The 22,795-nt window shown below is 37.2% G+C and overlaps 1 protein-coding gene across 7 annotated transcripts in view; it reads left to right on the top strand.

Moving 5' to 3' along the window:
• EML1 (EMAP like 1) overlaps window positions 1–20,032 on the top strand; it is a 121,852-nt gene extending 101,820 nt beyond the window's left edge. For all 7 annotated transcript variants that reach the window (XM_066551507.1, XM_066551512.1, XM_066551505.1 and 4 more), the window contains 14 exons: window positions 713–823; window positions 2,541–2,636; window positions 3,151–3,285; window positions 4,741–4,840; window positions 6,917–7,071; window positions 8,327–8,452; window positions 8,714–8,845; window positions 10,163–10,230; window positions 11,746–11,834; window positions 12,366–12,463; window positions 12,588–12,675; window positions 12,859–12,954; window positions 18,069–18,199; window positions 18,483–20,032. In XM_066551507.1, the coding sequence (XP_066407604.1) occupies window positions 713–823; window positions 2,541–2,636; window positions 3,151–3,285; window positions 4,741–4,840; window positions 6,917–7,071; window positions 8,327–8,452; window positions 8,714–8,845; window positions 10,163–10,230; window positions 11,746–11,834; window positions 12,366–12,463; window positions 12,588–12,675; window positions 12,859–12,954; window positions 18,069–18,199; window positions 18,483–18,608 (1,551 nt within the window). In that variant the 3' untranslated portion in view covers window positions 18,609–20,032. The remainder of the gene's footprint in view (window positions 1–712; window positions 824–2,540; window positions 2,637–3,150; window positions 3,286–4,740; window positions 4,841–6,916; window positions 7,072–8,326; window positions 8,453–8,713; window positions 8,846–10,162; window positions 10,231–11,745; window positions 11,835–12,365; window positions 12,464–12,587; window positions 12,676–12,858; window positions 12,955–18,068; window positions 18,200–18,482) is intronic.
• Window positions 20,033–22,795: the final 2,763 nt, after the last annotated feature.

Raw genomic sequence — 22,795 nt, forward strand, 5'->3', positions numbered from 1 at the left:
TGCGCCCTTGGGGTTGTTTTAGATATATTTATTTATGTTAAAGGACGATTTCGCTGCTTGTGAGCGCGGGACTCCACCAGCTGCCCGGGGCTGCCCCCTGGTGGCCTTGGGGGGCATCGCGGGGCGCCCGGAGCCAAAGGCAGAGGGGAGGAGCTGATCTGGGGCCAGGATGTACATCTGGAATTTTATTTACAAAATGCAATCTCATTCTGATTACAGTTGTAAAGAAGAGTTTGAACATAAAGTTATTTTCCCCAGCCATTTTATAATGTTGAAATTATTTACATTTTAAAAATTCCTGAGCTTCTTTTCACATTTTTACCTTTTACATTTCCCAGAGTTATCTCAGTTGGTACTGTTTAAATTCTACCTGGGCCTACCAGTAAATCCCATGTCACAAAGTCATCAACAATTTTCAGTTCATGCTGAGTACCTCAGTGGCCCTGAACTTTAGTGAACAAACTGATATCTGACATGCTGTACACTCTGCATAGTCAGTTCCAGATACTGGTCCTAGGCACAATAATCAGCAAACCATTTGTGATGTATCTGTTGTGATGTATCTGTTACATGGATGACTCTAGAGAAGTTCTGATAATTTTTATACCTTCAATTATGATTTTTTTTTTTCAGATGCATTCTCATTTTTTCAAATCCTGTTGGGTTTTCTCCATCATTGTTTGAGCTGATGTTTTCTGTGTGTGTTTTATAGCAATTGCCACCACACGTGCGTGTCTGGGATTCTGTGACTCTGAACACCCTTCATGTCATCGGAATGGGGTTTTTTGACCGAGCTGTCACTTGCATTGCTTTTTCTAAATCTGTAAGTAAAGTAAATGAGTAGTCATATCAAGACTGTTTGCTGGAAAGATCTTTGAAATCTTTCAAATTTAGGTGACCAAAACATACTTCCAAGCTGTCTTTTCTCCCATGTTTTTCTGTAGAGGAGCAAAGCTTGTGGCCCATTTGTTTCCAACAGCGTAGGTTGCTATTAAAGTTGACAATATCTCAGCATTCTGAGATTTACCATGTACTTAAAATAAACTGCAATTAATTTCTTTGGCAGTCAAAGAAATACTTGTGTACTTGAAATTTTAGCATCCCTACTTTTCTTGAATCATCCTATTCTGTTTCTCCCGGCATAAGAAATTTACTCTCTCTGCACCTTTTAATCCTCTCACTGTGTCCAAAATGATTGATGAAAGACTTTTTAAAAATTGAGTCTCCCATAGGAGAATCAAAATCTTTTGTTAAAAAGCAGCAAAGGCATATGAATAAAGGACTGTAAAATAGTAAAATCCTGTTGTTTGCCTCTTGGCACCATCCTTTGAACTCTAATCTGTCACAGAGATAAAGGAAATATTTACATGCTGATAAAGGCAGCATTTGAGTCCCATATAAAAACTTGAGTCTGTGACCTGGCATGTGCAAGCTGCAAAGCCCCCTGTGCCCAACCAAATCTGTAAGCAGTGTATGTGGTGGTGTCTGGTTGTCCTGACAGCATTTTTAGATAGGAGAAGACTACCTGTTGTATTCCCTAGACAAAATTTACTTCAGTGAAAGTTTCTACAAACACTGGAAATCCATTGATAATTATGTTTCTAGAAAGTAGAAAAGAGAGGGCTGTACTGGGAGAACTAGTTAAGAATACAAAGGTGAAAGCTAACACAGTTTGACATCAACTTTGAAGGAAAAATAAAAAGGATTCTTAAGCAAACACTCTGTAAATACCCCTCTGGAGGGAAACAGATGCATAATAACACAGGAGCACTATTGGCATTTGCCAGAAGAAAGCCAGTATTTAATATGTTTGCTCTGTGATTTTGGTCACAGCTTGGCCTGTTCTGAGCATCACTTCCCACTGAGTAGCAGAAGCTCTCTCACTTTAGATGCCCTCTCTTCAGGTTCCTTAATCCTGCCTCTGCCCCACCTCATGGGCTGCTAAGGCACAGTTTTTGTAGCTGTGTCTGACACTTGTTTTGGGCCTGAAGAATGAAGAAAGAATGAAGGAATTAGGGTAATTGAGATTAGAAAGAGTGATAAATGTCATAACTATAAGACACCTGTCAAGAATAAGTTGTTTTCTAATTCCTTACTATGTTTTCTGATTTTGGTCCATTATACCAGTATGAAGGATAAAAATGTTTCCTGTATTAACAGACATCTGAGAATAAATAATTGGTTTAAATTGCAAAGAAAGAAATCCAGTACAGTTATCAGGAAAAGCTTTCTTAATAAAATAGATAATGATGTGTAGTTTGCCTTTGGAATTTCCACTACTGAATATTTGTAAAGAGATATCTACCACATTCCTGACACTTCTCTGCAGTTTGCAAGAGTTTCTCTTCTAGGTCCCTTTTTAGTGTGACCCTATAAATTATTATATTTTATGGAGATCTAACTACAAGTATAACAGTTAGAGAGTAAATATGTGTAAATATCTTCACTTACACATTAGTATTTCATTATTTTGAATGTGTATTTACATGTTCCTCTTGTTGTTTGGATGATGCATTAATATTTCCCATGTTTTGCCTCAGAATGGAGGAAGCAGCCTGTGCTCTGTGGATGACTCCAATGACCATGTGCTTTCAGTGTGGGACTGGCAGAAAGAAGAAAAGCTGGCAGATGTCAAGGTGTTGCAATAAGATATTTTGTACTACTTGCTTGTATGTAGATCTAGTTTCTTGTAATAAAATATCTTTCTGTATTTAACTTTTTGTGCATTTTTAACACTTTCACTGTATAAAAGGCAAGGAACATGAAGAAAGGGAATATTTTCTCTCCATTAAGATTATCCCAATAGTTTAGGTTTTTATAAAATTTTGTTGTTTGTTGTCATTCTAGAATTGGTTAGAAAATTTTAGGCAGCAATGATAGGAGCATGTGCAGGAAAAAGATCCAAAACTAATCTTTTGTGTAGAAGTGCTCATTATCTGACATGATTTTTAGGGATACATTTTGATACTAACTTATAAAGACATAACATGTTTTGGTTACAAAGTAATCCAGTCTATGTAAGTAAATGAATAGCTCAGAATTATTCTTATATCAGAAGTATCAGTTTACCTAACTAGAGAACCATGTAATATTGTTTTCCTTCCTTTGCATTTTAGATTTTGATACAATGTTTTTCTTTTTCCTTCCAAGTGCTCTAATGAAGCTGTATTTGCTGCAGATTTTCACCCTACTGATACAAATATAATAGTTACCTGTGGAAAATCACACCTTTATTTTTGGACACTAGAAGGAAATTCCCTTATTAAAAAGCAAGGATTATTTGAGGTAAAATAAAATGTTTCTCTAATTTGATGTTTATAGTAATGATACAGTCATACAGAAATAAGGTTTAATAAGGTTTGAGTAAATCAAAAGAAGTGAGTATTATTAAACTCAAAATGTTGCAGAAGCTCAGGTGGCATCCATGGTATGGCACAGAGAACTTTTCCATGGGTAAAACTTCCACACTGAAATTTTGAAATGCAATTGCCCATTTTTCCTTGTATTCTTTTTCCTATATTCTTTTTGCTACATACCCCCACTCTCCCACTCACAACCTGTGGAAAATAAAATTACCTTAAAACTCTCTATGATTAAAAAAAAAGAGAGAGAATGTGTGATGGAGGAGATTTTTATTTTATAAGAGGAAAGACCCCATAAAAAATACATCTGTATGAATTTTCTTCCCTTTTCCTCTGTTCTGCTCAGACACATGCACATATGTCATTCAAATACAGATTGAGCTGGCCGCTATTTGGTAAATATAATTTTCATTTCAAGGTTTGATTTGGTTTTGTTGTAGAATATAGACTAAGCTGTACAGCACTTGTATGCACAACTGAGGGATGTTTGCAGTGACTGCAGATAACTCCAGTGAGTGCTAGTTTACTGCTTGTGGAGGCTCCTCGTGGCTCCCAAGGATAGCCAGAACAAATATTTACAATGTCAGTTCATATACTTTGTGTGAAATCAGGAGGAGATGCTGAGAGAATGCATGTAAATTTTGTCACATTTTATTTTTCATGCATTTTAAATGGATTTTTCTCCCTCTTCTGTTTCTGTTGGTCTTGATGATGGTTAGAGCTGGAAAAGGGTTGTGGTCCTTGCATAGAACAGCTCTTAGTTTGGGGGAGAAAGGGATCATACACACAGGTTGCCAACAAGGAATATATAATGTCCTTAGAAGTTACCAGTGATGTTTTTGTTCCCTTACACTTTTAATTTTTTTGTTGCTGTCAATGTTTTAAATGCAGAGTTTCATTACTGAAACTTGGGCTTCTTTCAAGAGATGATTCTTTCATTCTTACACTATGGCCAAACTCTCTAGTAATATTTTATTTTTTCTCCTAAAAACTTTGGAGTTAAGAATTATAATAATAAAGCTTGTTTGAAACTATGGCCACTTCTAAATACTCCAAGTCTTTGGCATTCTGCAGTAGTTGGGGAATTGGATTTATCTCAGAGCAGTCCTGGTCATGTGTTACATGTTGTCAGGCCTTCTCACTCACTCTGTCCCCAGCTTGCAATTAAAGGGTGCAGGATTGGGCCACAAACCTCAGGGGATGCATCTTCTGCCCTTGCACAGATTATTCTGTTTAGACTGTAGGAATGTGTTTAACTCTTGTAGATGTTTAAGTGATAATAGAGCTGTATAAGACTAAACTAAATTAACCAAATGCATAAAGTTAAAATCCATGGGTTGTGCATTGCTGTGAATGTATATTTTTCATAACCATGCAGAAACAAGAGAAGCCAAAGTTTGTCCTGTGTGTGACCTTTTCTGAAAATGGTGATACTATTACAGGAGACTCAAGTGGAAACATTTTGGTTTGGGGGAAAGGTAAGATAAAATTTCACTATTCACTTCCATCTAAATATTAGACTGTGCGTGTAGACTTGAATGTAGAGCTTCATTTTAAGAAGAATAAATTTTATCTTGAGCTCTTTCCTACAATCCAGCAGATTGTGCCTGGATTCTTTTCTACAAGAAGCTGAAGAATATCTGTACCTAACTGCTAGAGCACAAAATTCTGTCAAATGTGTTTCCCATGGTCAAATACTGAATCACAGAGCTATGCCAGCATGTGGGGCTCCTGCTGATGTAAGAGATGCCAAGAAAAATTCTTTCTTTAATCACTGTACAGAAAGAAACATTGTTAATGTAATTGGTGATCTCCAGTCTCCTATCCTGTCCCTCTCTACTGTTTGCAGAAATTATGCCTATTGACACATGCTTTTAAAAAGACAACAAATAGCAGTATTTGTTTTCCTAGGAAGTCAAGCTAAAATGTATTCAGATCTAATTGTATTCCTCAGCTTTATTCCAGAAGAACAGATGGATAGGAAGAACTCCTTAAAAGGCATTTTCTAGTAAGAAGAGACCTTTTTTGAGGCAGCAGAAGGCAATGCCTGCCAGAGGGCAAACAGCAGCAATATCCTAAATGTGTGCTTAGTGCCTGAGATGCCATGCATAGGGATAAGGAGGATCCCTTAAAGGAGGCCTTGTTAGCAAAGGAAGGAGGGATATGGATGACAGCTTTTTCCTATTTACTCAGTGCTTTCTCCCAAGATACTACTCAAAGGGATAAGATCCTGAAAACAATACAGTGGATCAGTTATACAGCTGAGCCTTACTGAGTTGTTTTGTTTTTTCTTTTTCAACCAAGGACTGTCAGCTAATTATCTCTTTGGCCAGTACACTGCTGGGGACAGGGGTGGATATGGTGTTTGTAACTTGGCTTCTCATTTATTTCCCTTTCCTTTTTCCTATGGTAATTTATAGCAAGGCACTTCAACACTTTTCCTTCTAAACTGACTTTAGAAATTGCACTGTCCCATGTCCTTGTTCTTTATTCTTATTTTGGACTGCCAGCAGACAAGGGAGGCAGGGACAGTGCACTGCTCAGGGGCCAGTTTGCCATCATGCTGGTAGATCAATTTTTGCCTTGACTGCAAGCAGCCTCCTCTGCCCTTTCTCCCAGAAATAAAAGGGAATTCTCTGTGTGCTCATGATCTCAACTTCTGCCAGCTCTTTAGAGTTGAACAAAAATATTTTTCTTGTTTTTCTGTCTCAGTACAGTGTACTTGCTCTGCCTTCACTACTTTTGATTCAGAGCTCTCTGTGCAAGAGAGGGCTGCTTCCACCAGGTCAGAGTACCCTTAGCAAAACCTTCTCTTAATAGAAGTCAGTTGTGCCTGACACATTATATCCATAGACATGGATGAAGGAAAGGCAATTGGTTTTTCCTAACTTCCATCAGCCCCTCACTTGGGCTAAACATCAAGTTAGCCAAGCTTTGATGCAAGGTGCACATTTCAGTAATAGAATCACCAGTAATCATTTATTTGTACTTCATAATAGTAACAATTCACCAAATTAATCTAATGTAGTTGGTTTTGACAGTGTTGAGTCTAAGCTTCTTGAACAAGCCAAGTTCATCAGTAAAGAAGTACAGAGAGTGGAGAGTGATCGGCACATTCTACTAGATATACAAGGACCTCTAGCTTACTCAGATTTTGGTACAAGTTCAGGACCTGGAGGCTGTAGAATATCTTATATCTGGAGGATAAAAGTTACTGGCTTATGGGTTTTTGCTGATAAGGTGTGTGGTCAGATTTGATGTCAAATTATTTTGCTTAAATGCCCTTGAAAGGTTTAAATGAACCTATTTTGTTTTGTTCTTGACCTAGACTGAGTATGTATATTTTCATTTTTGAGCTGGGGAGAATATATCATAAAATGTACTAATTCATCCACTTCTGTGGGTCTGTGTGTTTTGGTCCAGCACCCCATGCCCACTGTTATTGTTTAAATGCAATCCTTGAGAAACAGTAGAGGAATGGAGAAAAAAAATAGGGGGAAAGGAGCTATTAAGCTGAGTATTTCAGTAATAATGCCTTTTTCCCTTCTATTCAGGTACCAACAGAATAAGCCATGCAGTTCAAGGAGCACACGAGGGTGGAATCTTTGCCCTGTGTATGCTGCGAGATGGCACTTTGGTATCAGGGGGAGGAAAGGACCGAAAGCTGATATCTTGGAATGGAAACTACCAAAAAATTCACAAAACTGAGGTGATATTGCCTATCTTGAAATTACTCTGCTACTTAAAAGTCTTGTCCTCTGAGCATATTTTTAATTTTTTTTTCTTATGGATCTGTGTTCTATGGGAGAGCAAATCAGTGGTAAAATACAGTATTTTCATATGCTGAGTTGGAAGGGACCCATCAGGATCATGGAGTCCAACTCCTGGCCCTGCACACGACACCTCAAGTCTTCAGTCCTCAGGTCATTCCTGTGACTGCCTATTCATTAACATAATATTTCCTTTCTAAGGTCTGTGGTAGTTGGAAAACAAATCTTGTGTATCTTCCATATCATTTCTTCCTTTCTTTGCATTTAATAATGTGAGGTAATGTTTAACTTCAGAGTATTACAGTATTGAAGTAGTTTTATACATTCCTCTTTCCCAGAATGATGTCAGGATCTTTTTAGGGTTTTAATACTTAAAGTATTTCATTTATTTCTTGGTTGATGTTGTTGTTTTTAAAATGTAATTTAAACAAAATTTGAAAATTACTCCAGCTGCTATGTAGGAACTTAAAATACTAAAGCAGAATTTGTTTGGACAGAACCACTTTGTTTACATACTGAATGTAAGAGAAGAATCAGCAGAAAAGTCTGAGGAAGGGCTTCAACTCTACTACATAATATTAAATAATAATTAAATAATAATACTATGTAATTAACTTTATAATATTAATAATATTTAATGTTGCAAATATATATGCAATTGATATGTCTCTTTTTGTAATTCAATTTTTAACACAGTACAAGGGACATGCTTGTTGTGCTGTTTCTAACTGTGTTGTCCTTCTTTTTTCTCTTATTTGTTCATATTCTGGTATTCCTTGTTATTTTACATCTTCCCTTGAACTTTATTTTAGAGATTTGCACTGGCTCTTTCAGAACCTAGGCTGCAATTAAAGAAACATTCATTGCCAGAAAATGTTCAGAGTAGAAATGCTTATTCTGATATCACAGCTGCAATTAAATACTATTGAATTAACACAGCATGAAGGAGCCTTTTGTGTTTCTTGAAATACTTGATTTAGCTGAGTATTCTGTAGATAAGAATGTCTTGTCTTGCAGTGTTATAGAAGTTACTGAGCTGCAAGTTGTTATAAAATTTTGCAAGACAGGCACATATATTAATTTGTTTCATTTCTTTGCTGTGGAATATTTATTAAAACACATTTACCACTTTAAAAATGGCAATACCTAACAAATTGTCTGACTTTCCTGTCCTTTTGTCTGTTCTGACCACAGATTCCAGAGCAGTTTGGTCCAATAAGAACAGTAGCAGAGGGAAAAGGGGACGTTGTATTAATAGGAACCACCAGAAACTTTGTCCTACAGGGCACCCTGTCAGGAGACTTTTTCCCTATTACCCAGGTAAGCTGGGTTTCCTTACAGGAACACTTCTAAGTGTGTAAGAGCAGTAAATATCCTGTTTAAAGTTAATTTTCATAAATATGCTTCTGATTTATTATTACAGTACTTTCAGCAGTAAGAATAATTATAAATATGTATCTATGTAGAGCTAACATATTTTTGGAATGTTTTAATATATATTTTGGTCATTTTAATACTGTTTAAACATGTTTAGTTTTCATGGCCTGACCTTCTTGTCTAAAACCATCTCTGCTTGCATAGGGCCACACCGATGAGCTTTGGGGACTTGCAGTCCATTCCTCTAAGCCTCAGTTCTTCACATGTGGACATGACAAACACATTACACTCTGGGATGCAACCACTCACCATCCTATCTGGAACAAGATTATAGAGGTATACATTTATTAAATGCAGCTCTCCTGTTACAGAAATTCTCTAGTTATTTCATTTTTTCTTAAGATTATTGTTTAAAATTAAAATATAAACCTTAAAATATTAACTTGTGAGAAAAAAATCATTTCATGTTAACCTATTTTTGTTATAGAAATCAATGTAAAAGCTTTTTAATGCAGCTATCCTGAGTAAAAGTTAGATTAAATGCACTGTTTGAACCTCTGGCTTATTCAATAAAATATCTTTGCATTTGCTATGAAATTATACTTTGAAAACATTAGGAAATTTTCCTTTCTGTAATGCTGTAGTGTTTTAGAAACTGTGCATAGAAATCCTGGATCTCAACAATTCTCTGAAATTTTCTTTAGAGTTAGTAATTCTTTTAAATTTGTCACTTGCTTATAATTAATGAGAATATCCTTTCCACCTACCCTCTAGGGCTTGTAATGACCAATTACTAAAAATGTCAGCAGCTTTACTGAAAGAGCTACAATGTGATACTGTTTTAAAATACAGAAAATTAAGGACACAAGCATTTCCATGAGATGGATCACCGGGCTGGGTTTTTTGCTTGCATTTTAAAATTATGTTTTAATGGTATAAGGAAAAAAAAAGCTATATTGGTATTTTCTGCTATAACCTGAAAAGTTCTGGATCTCATTTTTTGTAACTGGACAGGTATTAGAAAGAAAATGCTTATTTTTTTAGGCATATGTTTAAATTGCAAGAAAAACACTAGAGTTTTACAAGGTAAAATGTTTTAAAATTGCACATCCAAATAAGAAACCCAGTTTATGCCCTTAATCTCCCACTGAGCTGCAGCTTAGCAGGTGCTGGAGAAAAGGTGTTGGTGTGTAGGAGTTAGGCTTTACCCCTCCTGCAGAGTGCCACATACCTTTGTTGAGTAAGGGACTTGCTTGTCCTTCAGACTGCAGGTAAACTGCAGCTTTGAAGCTTAATTCTAAGGTCAGCTCTAGTTTAAGAAGTTATTTTTATCTCTTATTTCTTTGGGATTTGTTGAGAAGCTGCCATTGCCAATGTTCTTGTCATGAAATCACTTGCCAAATTATTTTTAGAGAGTAAGGAAAAGAAAAGAGTGGCCTTGTATAGAGGGAAGATAAGTTAATTAGATAATATTTCAATTAGTTAAAAATGCTTTTTTACATCTCAAGTTTATATTGAAAGAGAAAATATGACCCCTAAAAATCAACAAGATAGTTTTACTGTGTTCCAGAGGCAAATAATTGAATTGTATTTTTGTTATAACTTGATAGCATGGACTGGTAAAAAATCATGCTTCTTTCTGAAACATTTCAGGATCCAGCACAGTCTTCAGGTTTTCATCCTTCAGCATCTGTTGTTGCAGTAGGGACACTAACTGGAAGGTAAGAGGTGCAGAGCTACACCTTGGGCACCAAAAAAATCTGATTTTTCCAGCTCACATCCAAGCTCATGTAGATGTATGCAATCACACATCTTCATTCACTATTGATTTCTATTGAATTCCACAGTGAAATTTATTTGTATTGCCTTAGAAACCCTAGGCTTGGGCCAGCACCCTGTGTTTGCTGAGTGTTGCAGGAGCAAAGGGATGGTTTCTGCCCTGGGAGAGAGACAGTGTAGATCAGTGGGAGGACATTTAGAGAGGGCAGAAAATCTAGATGAGCTGTGAGACCTGGCATGGGAAGTACTTTCACCATACCAGTGACCTAAATGTTAAATCTTTGTGTCCACTGGGAAAAAGGAGAGGCTAAAGGGGGAGTTTGATGTAGTGGAGGGAGATTTCCTCCAAGGCCTTTAGGGCTGCATGGAGGAAATCCCATAGAAAAATTCTGTGTGTTGGAAAATGCAGTGAGTGGTTCATGATCTCTAATGCAGTGACAACCAGAGAGGTTTTAAAAAAATTGGCAAATGTTCCACTGTGCTAGACATAGTGTAAAAATGCACATTAAGAGACTTGTTCTGCTTGCAGAGTGTGAGGGATAAACAAGGCAGAGGAAACTGAGGTGCAGGAGAGTATTTTAGGCAGCAGGTTGAGCCCTTGGTGACATCAGTGGCAGCTGCTGAGTTTATCTGTGGCTGTCTCTCACAGGAGGGACTGCCTTTGCCTAACTTCTCCCTCTCCTTTAGTGTCACTTGAGGGCAGGCTTGGCTGTTAGTACTGAAAACAGTTCCAGTTCACTGAGAACATACAGGAAGCTTTTAGGTTATGAGGCAAGCTTATTTCAGATTTTATATCAACCCTAAATAAAGGACTTACATTTTTTACTGAATGTACTTTACTAAATAAAGTAAAACAGAAGGAGAAACTTTGAGAGGAATATTCTCTTTATCTTTAGTAATCTGATGCAAGTATTGAAATGCAGATTTTGTCTTTGTCCTTTCTACATGTTTTCACAAACTAATTTTTGGCTCATTAAAATTAATCAATTAAACTAAACTACTGAAAAAATAATGAATTAATTCACTTTAAAATAAATTAATTCATCTCTTTCTTCTATCAGAAGAGAATGGTCCTGATGCCTGTTTGTGTTTTCCCTTGCTCTAGGATTTAATGCAGCCATCAATTTAAACATCAGCATAGCATAGAGGAAGGTCTTTAAAGGAGGAGACATCACAAGCAATGCTTATTTTATTCTTATGCATGACATACTAAAACACACTGAAATCTGAAGGCTAATATTGGGGTCCATGCCCATGCATTTTTACAGATAAAAAACATGTGAAAGAAGTTATCCTTTTGTTAAAGTAAAAATAGACCAAACTGAGTAGCATTTGCTGTTTTTCTCTTCTTGGTATAAAACTTATGCTATTTTGACAGAAGAAAAGTTGGTCAAGATTACATTAGATTTAAATTCCTTTTGGAATGATTTATTGGCCTATTTCTGTGTTTACAACAGGTGGTTTGTGTTTGACACAGAAACAAAAGACTTGGTCACTGTACACACAGATGGAAACGAACAGCTGTCTGTAATGCGTTACTCACCAGGTTTGAGAGCATTTATTTACTGGGAAAAAAAAGGCATTGAATTTTTTATTTTTTATTAAATTAGGGATTGGCTTGTTTTATAATAAGTCCCTGCTTGCCACACTGAAGTTGAAAATAACTGTGCCATGAAACATTGGCAGAACTTTATGGGTGGTATCTGAAGCTCTGGTTTTGTTTTCCCTCCCTCCCCAACATGTTCAATATGGTTTCACTGTGAAGAAGGGGGAAAAAAAAGACTTAACTCTGCTGGTTATTGCAATCAGGTTAGCCCTAAATGAACTGTAGCTGCTTCCAAAAATGTCATGTGTTTTTAACAGTAATATTTGTTAGTATTAAATTGCTGGTTTTTAGTCTTGATAAATACATTAATATGCAACTGGAAAATTAAAAATAAAATTTCATTTATTCATTTTTCAGTATCAAGGCCTTTAAGAACAGTTCCTCTTGTCTGTGACTTTTCAAACAAACTTTTCAAAATTAGCCGAAGTTCTTTCTTACAGAATAATTGCAGTTTCACTTTTCTGTTTATAGATGGAAACTTCTTGGCAATAGGTTCCCATGACAACTGTATTTATATATATGGTGTAAGTGAAAATGGAAGAAAGTACACTAGAATTGGCAAGTGTTCAGTAAGTAACCTTTTTTTCCTGGTTCAGTATCAACACCCAAAGTGTATTTTGTAGCACTGTATTAATACTGTCACATTGTGGCACACTGTTAGTGCAGTTGATACAATGCATTTTCTCTTTGTAGGGTCATTCCAGCTTCATTACTCATCTGGATTGGTCTGTTAATTCACAATATCTCGTGTCTAATTCAGGAGACTATGAAATCTTATACTGTGAGTAAGAATTATATTTAGTCCTTTTGTGCAAAGTTCATGCAGTCTAACACAGATTTAAAATTTAAATGAGACCATATAACTGCCAAGATCAACCATATGTTTTAATTCATCTGGTGTAATCAGAAATCTATACAATTTGAGAATTAAATATGTTGTTATGTGGGTTTTTTTCTTTTCTAGGGATCCCCTCTGCTTGTAAACAAGTTGTGAGCGTTGAAACAACTAGGGATATAGAATGGGCCACTTACACCTGTACTTTAGGATTCCATGTTTTTGGTAAGTATAGTTCCTCTTATAAGTTCTTACCATTCTTCTTATTAGCAAACACTTGGAATGCCAACTTTTGCTTATGAAACATGACTATTCATAATTCAGGGAAAAATACAGAACTTCTGTTATGCCATTTTTATTACAATCTGTCTCCTTATTTCAATCCAGAAAGACTCTGATTTAATATTCTTGCTAGCTTCAAGTACAAATATCATATTACAACATAAGTGGGAGATAAGGAAAAAATCACATACTGCTCTTTCTGTCACAGTGGACAGCTTCTCATAATGTTTAATTTAAAGTACCAGTTCTGTGAAATTGTCATGTATTTAGGCAGTTACTGGGTCGATTCCCCTTACCAAAACTGGTTTCATTTGCTCTGGTTATTGTGCAAGCATAAAATGAATGATAGTCTCCTTCATTAAGAACTTATCATGTATTGTGATAGAGTCTGTAGCAATTAAATTGAGTGAAAGAAATTCAAAAAGAAAAACATAACAAAATCCAGTGGTTTGTTTCCATGGGACTTCTCTTTTGCTAATTTTGAATAATCCACTTTCCCCAATGTAGTCTGAAGCTTTGTACTCATTCTACAATATGTGCAGGACTGGACAGATGGTTACAAAAAATGAGTACAAGAAGCTTCAAATTCTTGAGTCCTCAAGAGGAAATAGGAAGCCATGGTAGAAGTTCAGAGTCTGGTTTAGTATAAGTGGTAAACAAGGAATATTTGCACCCATGTTTCAAGTAGAATAGATTGCAGTGATGTGTTTGAAGGCAGACAGAAAGGGCATGGTTTCAATTTTCAAGGGCCTGAAGATGCTGTGGCAGTAGCAGTATGCTGGGAAAACACCTTCAAGTTTTCTGTCATTTAGCTGACAAGCAGTGCTTGGATAGCACTTGGATATCACAGCACACAGATTTTGTAAAAGCAGGAAATCCTGCAAGATTGGCTGCATGTTGACATGATGTATGTTTCATTTAAGGGATAGAGGCTCTTATGGAACTATTAAAATATTTCTGGGGTTTGAGTACACCCTACACATAGTTACAAAGCTACGAAGTCCTTGCATTTAGCATCACAGGTTCAGATACTCTGAGATACTAAATACTTTTTGTGAGGGTTCCTTACTTTTTAGTTCAGATTCCTGCAAAATACAGTCCTATTAGAGTCTGGGGCTACTTTTGATGCATTGAAAGAGGAGAGAGGCATGTCACACTTGAGGGGGAATCTCCCTCTTGCAGCAGATCAGCTTCTTGAGCCACAGCATGGGACAAAATAATCTGCTGAGGGGGGAGGAGACATGACACTGCTAAAGCTGGAGTGTTACAAAGCCCAATGCTTTTAAAAATATTTCTTTAATAACAGACTTACTACAGTTTAATGACAAACCCAGTTAGTGCCTACTGCTTTCAGTAGGGAAGGAGTAGTTTAGAAAGTTGAAATAAGTCAGGTATTTTCAAAGTATTTGAGTGTGATGAGCCTTGTTGTATCTGTAAAAACAACTGGTTAGTGTCAGTTTGAGACTATTAGTACTTATTTTCAACACCTCACAGAGAACAGGCAAAGTACTGAACAACTGGAGAATGAAAGCAATATCTGCACAATCATATATATGCCTTCAGAGCCCATATGGAGAGGCTAAAGTGCAAAGTGAGTGGCTAGAATAACAAATTGAAGAAGCACATAGATTATGAGCTGGAAACCAGTCCATTTTTATTCTAAGTCAATCAGTACTTTAGGGCCTCAGAGCAGCCAGTTGGAGCAGTCTTCACATGCTTGCTGGGATGGCCTCAGAAGCAGCACACAGAAGCAGCAATGGACACAGAAGCAGCAATCACAGCATCCAGGATGTGTGGCTTCTAGTATATTAATTTTTCAGTAGCTGTGGCTGACTGAAGGCAGGGATATTTTCTCTCTCTGGTAGAACATAAAAATCCCAAACTATGCATAGCACCCACAGCTCAGCATAACCAATGCAGGGGGAAAAGGGAACTCTGGTCCCTTGAACACCTGTCTTTGAGCATGGGAACAGATTAGTCAGCCTGCTAGTGTTTGGAGATGATTTAACTGAAAGTCAATAGCATGTAAAGAAGTGTGCTTGAGGGGGAATGTTTTAGTGATACAAACACATAAATGTGAAGGAGCAAAGACTTTAAAACACTTACTGATCTAGAAGCTCTTTCAAGAGCCGTGTGCTGCTGGATACACAAGTAAGGTATCAGTTCATAGCACATGCCCATTTTGAAAAAAATTGTATTTGAGGTGAAGGACAGAAACAGAAGAAATCTAAGATACTGTACAAAGCCTGACAACATTGCAAGCAAAGCAGAACTCAGACTGGTTGGGTTCAAAACTGACTAGAACATTGGAAATGGATTACTATGTTTGAATATCTTCATTAACAGCATGCATCATAAATCAGCATGTAAAGTTTGTAGGTGGTGTAAAGCTGCAGGATTAGCAAGTTATCATGAGAAACAGAGGAGTGGTATGAAAAAAGGAAGGAATTCAATAGAGTCAAAGAGGAGGCTCCCCACTAGAATGGCAGAACCCAGTTGTACAAATGCAGAACAGCTGAGACAAGATCTGCACAGAAAGATCAGATTACTTTTGCATACAAACTGAACATGAGTCAACAGCATTATGCTGTTGTAGGAAGGGCAGATACATTAGTGAGATGTGTAATGAAAAGGTTGCCATGCAAAATGTAAAGTAATCATCCATTTATCAGTATTGGCTTCAGATAGAATGGCTGCTTCTTGGTTTTGCACATTGGACCAAGAGATAATGTGCTGACTAGCAAGAATAATTAATTATCCATCTAAATATTGTTCTGGGAGAAGAGATGTAATGAATGAATTTTAGAGAAGAGGAGGAAAAAATAGCATGGCATCAGTCTTCAAATGAGAGAAATGAAATGGTCTCTTTTACAGGCCTGCAGAGGATGGGAAAAAATAAGGACTACTTTTTCAGCAAGGGGGATTCACTTTGCATATTCATAAAACCTGAATGAGGCACTGGGGCAAATTTTGAAAGAACCAAGAGATTCAAAGAAAAATCCTGCTATTATCCTTTCCCCATTTCAAAATTGCAGTCTTGTTTCTTTAACCATTTCCTTCAGGGGTTATTTATCCTTCAGGGATATATATATATATATATATATATATGTATATAAAAATATATTATATTCAGGGATATATATATTAAATATTCAGCTTGTCATAGTGACCTCTTGGGAAGACTCCTGCCTCTTTTCAGCTAGCATTTGATATTCATATAGCCTCCTTCTTGTCAAAGCAGATATTGGAAATTTTTCTGTTTCTCTTTTTTCTGCATATTCATAATTCCAGGAATAGCAATTATTATTTTTCTTTGCAGCTTCCATTTATTTGGGCCTCTTTTACTATCCCTGATCTAGCAATGTGGTGTTTCCACACATATCAGGGAAATTAAGAGCAGTCTACAAATCAGACCTTGCATTTGATTTACAGCAATTTGTAATTCCTTATGAAGACATGGAATGACCTGGTAGTGAATTGCTGTGCAGTGATACAAAGGCTGTATTTGGGAAGAATCCCAGTGACTGAAGGATAGCTGTTCCCACAGTGCATGGCAAGTGCCCACTGTGGGGTTTTGAAGTGTCCCAAAGAAGGAGGAACTGGACTGTGCTTTGGGAGTTCTTAGGGGAGTAGGAACTCTCTCACCCTGAGCTGCAGCAGCAGAGGAGGAGCGTGCCCTCGAGTGGGCAGGGCTGCAGGGACACACTGCAGAGGCCAGGTGACACAGGACACACTGCAGAGGGCAGGTGACACAGGGGCACACTGCAGAGGGCAGGTGACACAGGGACACACTGCACAGGGCAGGTGACACAGGGACACACTGCAGGGGACAGGTGACACAGGACACACTGCAGAGGGCAGGTGGCACAGGACACACTGCAGGGGACAGGTGACACAGGACACACTGCAGAGGGCAGGTGGCACAGGACACACTGCAGGGGACAGGTGACAGAGGGCACACTTCAGGGGACAGGTGACACACAAGTCGCACTGCAGGGGACAGGTGACACAGGGACACACTGCAGAGGACAGGTAACACAGGACACACTGCACAGGACAGGTGACACAGGACACACTGCAGGGGACAGGTGACACAGGGACACACTGCAGAGGGCAGGTGACACAGGGACAGGCACTGAAAGTCACAGAGCCAAGACAGGGCAGGGGTTTTGCCAAGTCATGATGGCAGAACAGGCAGTATAACTGAAGATGACAGTGGTCTCTGAAAGCTTGCTGCCCTTTATGTTGAGTAGGGATTAGATAAAATCTAAAGTAGAAAATCATAACCAGAAAAAGCCTGCAGTACTGCATACAAAATCCTGAAATTTCAATAACTGGGTGGATTTTAGTAAAATTGCAATTTATTACATGCAAGTATTCAAAGGCTTTGAAGATGTGGTACAGATTTGGTCTCTGCACTGTTGACCTTACAGTTTGATTTTAGGACACTACTTCATGCATGAACAGCAAAGAGTACAGTCTGTGGGGAAGGAAGAGAAGCACTTACAGTAGAACAAAAGCATTCAAAAACCTTATAGTAGGTTCAGTTCCTTTTCAAGAGATCTATTAATTAATAAATAATAATTTAAACTACAGAATGTCTTTTTTCATAGACTTTAGACTTTAGTAATATGAAGAGATTACTTTTGGATCATATTCTAGTTTAAAAAACATACCCATGTAATATGAAAAAAGTGTGTTAACTCATACATAAGGAGAAGGGAAAATAAAAGCAGTAACTGTTACTTTTCCACATAACCATATGAAAATTCTTTCAGGCTCAGACACGTGACTGTAATTCAGTAGAATGCATCTTCTCAGAGTACAAAGCACTTTGCTGACTAGAGGGAATAAAGTCGTTTTTTATGTGTTTGATTACCTCTTAGGATTTGGTCTTTAGGTGGTATGGCAGTACACATTCTTACTCAGATGCAGTTATTTTTATATGTTTTTCTTTTCCTTAAACAAGTAATCCTTTATTAATATTTTAACAGAAACTTAGGCTGTCACTTTTATTTCCTCTATAAAAGCCTTTAATTAGTCCCTCTGTGTTTCAGGTGTGTGGCCTGAAGGTTCAGATGGCACAGATATCAACGCTGTCTGTCGATCCCACGGGAGAAAACTGCTGTCAACAGGAGATGACTTTGGCAAAGTACATCTCTTCTCCTATCCATGCTCACAGTTTAGGGTAAGGTATTTCCCAAAAATTTATTCTTGTAGTTTGCACAAATGCATTAATTGTTGTTTTCCTTTGAACAAAAAAAAACCATCCCCAAAACACATTAGAACAGGAAGAATGGGAGTGTTTATATATCGAAGGGACTTATTTAAAGTTGATTGAGACAACAATAAAATTTAAAAGTTAATTTAATACTAAAATACTTCAAGAGAATGACGTGATGCCTTGGTTTGATTGTTGCATGAATGTTCTAATGAGATGCTTTTATTCTCACTAATATGGTGTTTTCTAGGCTCCAAGCCATGTGTACGGTGGACATAGTAGTCATGTAACTAATGTAGATTTTCTCTGTGAAGACACCCACCTCATCTCCACAGGAGGAAAGGACACAAGTATTATGCAGTGGCGAGTCATTTAAAGGAAACAGCAGCATGAACATACACAGTTGAGTCGACCATGCACAGAACTTATGTATAAACTGTATATTTAAAACTTAACAGTATGTTTGCAGTTTAGCCTGGTCACTGTGATTTTTGTTAAAAAAATTCTTACAAACCTCAGGAAAATTAAGCCCTGTGCTGGTTACCTTACTCAGTCTAGTATTTTTTTTTCATTGTGTCACACCTTAAGATTGATCGTTCTCTGTTGTACAATATACAATGCAGTACAAGTTTAATATAAGAAATGTGGCTTGACAGTTTGCAATACAGTGGTATCAGCAGAATGTGACTATCTTAAATGTTTTCTATAAACACTGCTAAACTGGTCACAAAAATGCCTTTCAAAGACTGTATATATGTGCTTATTCGTTTCACTATCTACACTTTGTACTATATATCTACTTATATAGAAAAATCTATGACAATGTCAAGGTACTGAACTGTTTCTGCTGGAGGCTGATGAATAGATACATAAAGTATAAACTGCAATTTAAGATGCAAAAATTAGTGTTCTAGACCTGAAAATGTGAATGCTGGTAAATTTGCATTCTCTTGGTAACAGCACACTGTGGGTGTCACCAATGAGGAGTTGTGTTCCTTTTCCAATGAATCAGCAAGCTTTGTCCCAGTTTGACCTGAATTTTTCAGCAGGGCTTACAGATGTCTGTGTGGTTCAGGTAGTCCATATGAGTTTAAATTAAAAATCTTTTTACTTGTATATGAAAAATTTCTTTTTGAAAACAAACCAATAAAGCTTGGCCACATCCCCATTATTGGCTCATATATTTAACTAATATGTATATTAATCAGCATGATGCTATATTGTACATGTATAAGATTTTAGCAGTTCATAACAAATGGTAAGGCCATCTAGCTTTACTTTTTTATGCTTATGGATACTGTATATTTGTATTTTAAGACCAAGTAGACCAAGTCTAAAGATATCTTTTTAAGTGTACCATAAACCTGCAGAGGGTAAAGGAAGACTTGGAAGCCTACATGAAATATTAATGTGTAACTTCTGGCCCCTGTGTTTTGTGCATGGATGGGTATTTATAGTATGAAATAAGATTGTGTTTTGCAATGAAGTAACAGTGGAGGTGGTATAAAATGGTTAAGAAGGCCTTATCAATGTTGATTGTGACACAGATTGAAATGTATTGTTTACTATGAGGAATGTATCTGAAGAATTTTAAAAGAAGAGTTCTAAGTGGACTCGAAAAAAGTAATATTAAAATTTTGCTTGTAATGGACAGTAAATGTTAATTCTCTGAACTCTAAAGCACTGGTTGTTTAGAGTGATTTAAATGAAATTGAACCAATAAATTTTGAAACTTTTTTATTACATCTCCAACCTCCTACACTGAAAGTGCAGGACACCAATAAACATGTATTAAAGTGACTTCTCAATGCATTCTTCTTGTTTAGTAAGGTGTCTTTGTTTAAGCATGATAAAGAGACAGGCTTTTAGTTAACAACATACATTTGTGATTTCTCAATTAGAGATGCATTTGAAAATATTTGGCAGTAAAATCTAGATTTTGGGATACATAATTTTATGTGTGCCCATGACCCTGGGGACATGGTGACAATCTATACCTGGAGAGTGAAACTCCAGCTTTGCAGCAGGAAGGATACCCCACATGCTCTCACTTACAAACTGCCTTGGTCCTGCCTCCCAGTACACATCTCCCATTTCTGGGTGCTCAGCTGGTGGAATGTTGTTCCACTGCTCAGATTTATGCTCGTGGCAAGAGCTCCTGACAATTTCTGTGTTAGGAACTTGTCCTCAGGCAAGACCTTTGAAGGCCATGGTTTCAGGGTCACTTTGCCCTGATGTTACCTGGCACTGTCACTGAAGGCAGAGGTCTTGATCCCAGCTGGTTACTCTGATCCCGTGCAGCAGCACAAGAGTTATTGTGGCCATAAGCAGAACCCAGCTGGGACACAACAACTAAGGCAAACAAAAAACCTGTTTCCTCAGTTTCTGATCTAGCTGTGCAATGTGAAAAATAAATGGCCAAAGGAGCACTGGAACAACTTTTTTTAATATTGATGTTAATCTCCCTCTTCTTCAAGTGTGTGAAGCTAAGGCATAATACCCTTACCCTTTCTAAGGTTAACTCAGTCATAAGAGTCCATAACACACAAGTGACAGGTTTTCATTGTGTCTGGATGCTTGGTTATCCACAATGCCTTCTGGTGATTTTTTTTTTTAATTTGCTTTTGCAAATGGGGTACTTTCAGGTTTTCTGCTTTTGGAACTGTAGGTGACTTGTCATTACATGCAGCAGAGAAAACAGTAGTTGCAAATTGGCTTGGCTCATTCCCTTTTATCCTTCTCACATGGTGCTACTCTTGGGATATAGTAAAGCATTTGTGATCCCTTTCTTCATTTTAAACTGTTATCCTTTAGAAGAAATAGATGAGGAATACTGCAAGTTCATCCCTAGGGTTACTGATCAAAGGGCTTTTCAACAATCCCATCCCATCTGTGCCTCTGCTGCTCCTCTGTTTCTAACTTTTGCTGTTAAATGTGTCTTTGTTCCTCTATGAAAACCTGATAAATGTATTAGCTGAATTGGCAAATGGTGGGTAATGTCTTAAGCCAAATATCCGTTTGATGACTGTTATTCTCCTTTCTTTATCCAGGAAACTCTACACAATTTTGCCATTGTTATAGCTAATCTTCAGCTCTCCTCTCTTCAATCCTTGTTCCTTTGTTCTTGCATTTATTTGTTTTCTCAGGAGTGTCTTCTTTTTCACTTTACAAGAAAAAGAGAACAAAATAAAATAAAGAAAGAGCTTTGTGTATTTTATTCTCTCAAAACCACCTGAATTCTTTACCTGACACACTGTCTGCAGCAGCTGTCTTTTCCTGCCTTGCCACAGAGCATAAGGCTGGTCTGGAGTCCATGGCTGAAGACACTCCTGGGCTTCTGCTTCTGTCTGTTCCCTCCCCTCATCCTGAGTGCAGGAAGTGCAGTGTTTCTTGAAGAAAAGACTCATCTTTTCATGTCTTTCGTGTATTGCTATTGTCTACCAAGCATTCAGATATTCCCCTTCAACTTCCTTTGGTTTCAGTTCCCATTTCTTGCTTTTCTTCCCTTCATTCTCGCATTGCTGTTCAGCTCCCAGGACTGCATCCATGACTGGCACAGGTTGCTGCCCTTACCTGCTCATAAAGCCAGTGGCCTGACTACCTCTCTGCTAGTTTTGGGGCTGTGTTCCTGGTTCCTTATTGTATTTCTGTTCACACTTCTTCTGTGACTCGTGCTTTGGATATCAGTGAGTGCATCTGCTTTCAGCCCCTTCTCCCTGCCCTGCCACCTCCCTGAGTGGGGACACTGAGGGGACCAGCACTGTCCTGTTGTTTCTCGATTGTCTCTCTGTGGGCAGCTTCTAATTTGCATCATGTACATAGATTTTGAAATATTTTTAGGGTAGGGATTTTTTTTCTCTGTTCTGTGGCATTCAGGAAAGGGATTTTGGGATCCTATACTCACTCCAACACTATGTCATATTTGTCCAGACTGATGAGCCTGTATTTGGGTAATGCTTCTCTGTTAGAGTGCATTCAAAGTGGTTAGCTACTAAAATTGGTACTATCTATTCTCTTCAGTCTTAAGTTATTCAGAAAACAATACAAATGCTCTCAAAATACTTCCTTCTTCCTCTTTTACACACTTATAAAATAAACATAGACTCAATCTGGTTTTTAGGATCATTGCCCAATTCCAAGTAGAGATTTTCATTATTTTGTTTGCCTCTTCTGTCTGTCTTCATATATTTATTTTACTCACAAATGATGCATATTTGTATGATATCAAAACTATGGCCTTTTTCAACTTAATCCAATATGTAATATTTTAATTATTTCCTTGAAGATGATTATTACATAAATGTTTCTGATAGTGCTCAGTTTGGACAGGTTGGTGAAACCTGAGAGGTACTACTAATTTCCAACAGACAAACTCTACAAAAACCAGTCACTATATTAAAAAGAAGTTTAAAAAAAAAAGCAAAGAAGGGGATAAATGTAAAAGAAAATCATTTTTGTAATGCTGGTGAATTAAAAAATCCTACCATTTCAAATTCTTTTTAAAAATTCCTTGTGGAGCAAATAAATTTTGTTAAAATGGATTTTTTACTATTGTAATTAATA

Source organism: Molothrus aeneus, chromosome 6 (assembly GCF_037042795.1).
Source record: "Molothrus aeneus isolate 106 chromosome 6, BPBGC_Maene_1.0, whole genome shotgun sequence".
Taxonomy (NCBI): domain Eukaryota; kingdom Metazoa; phylum Chordata; class Aves; order Passeriformes; family Icteridae; genus Molothrus; species Molothrus aeneus.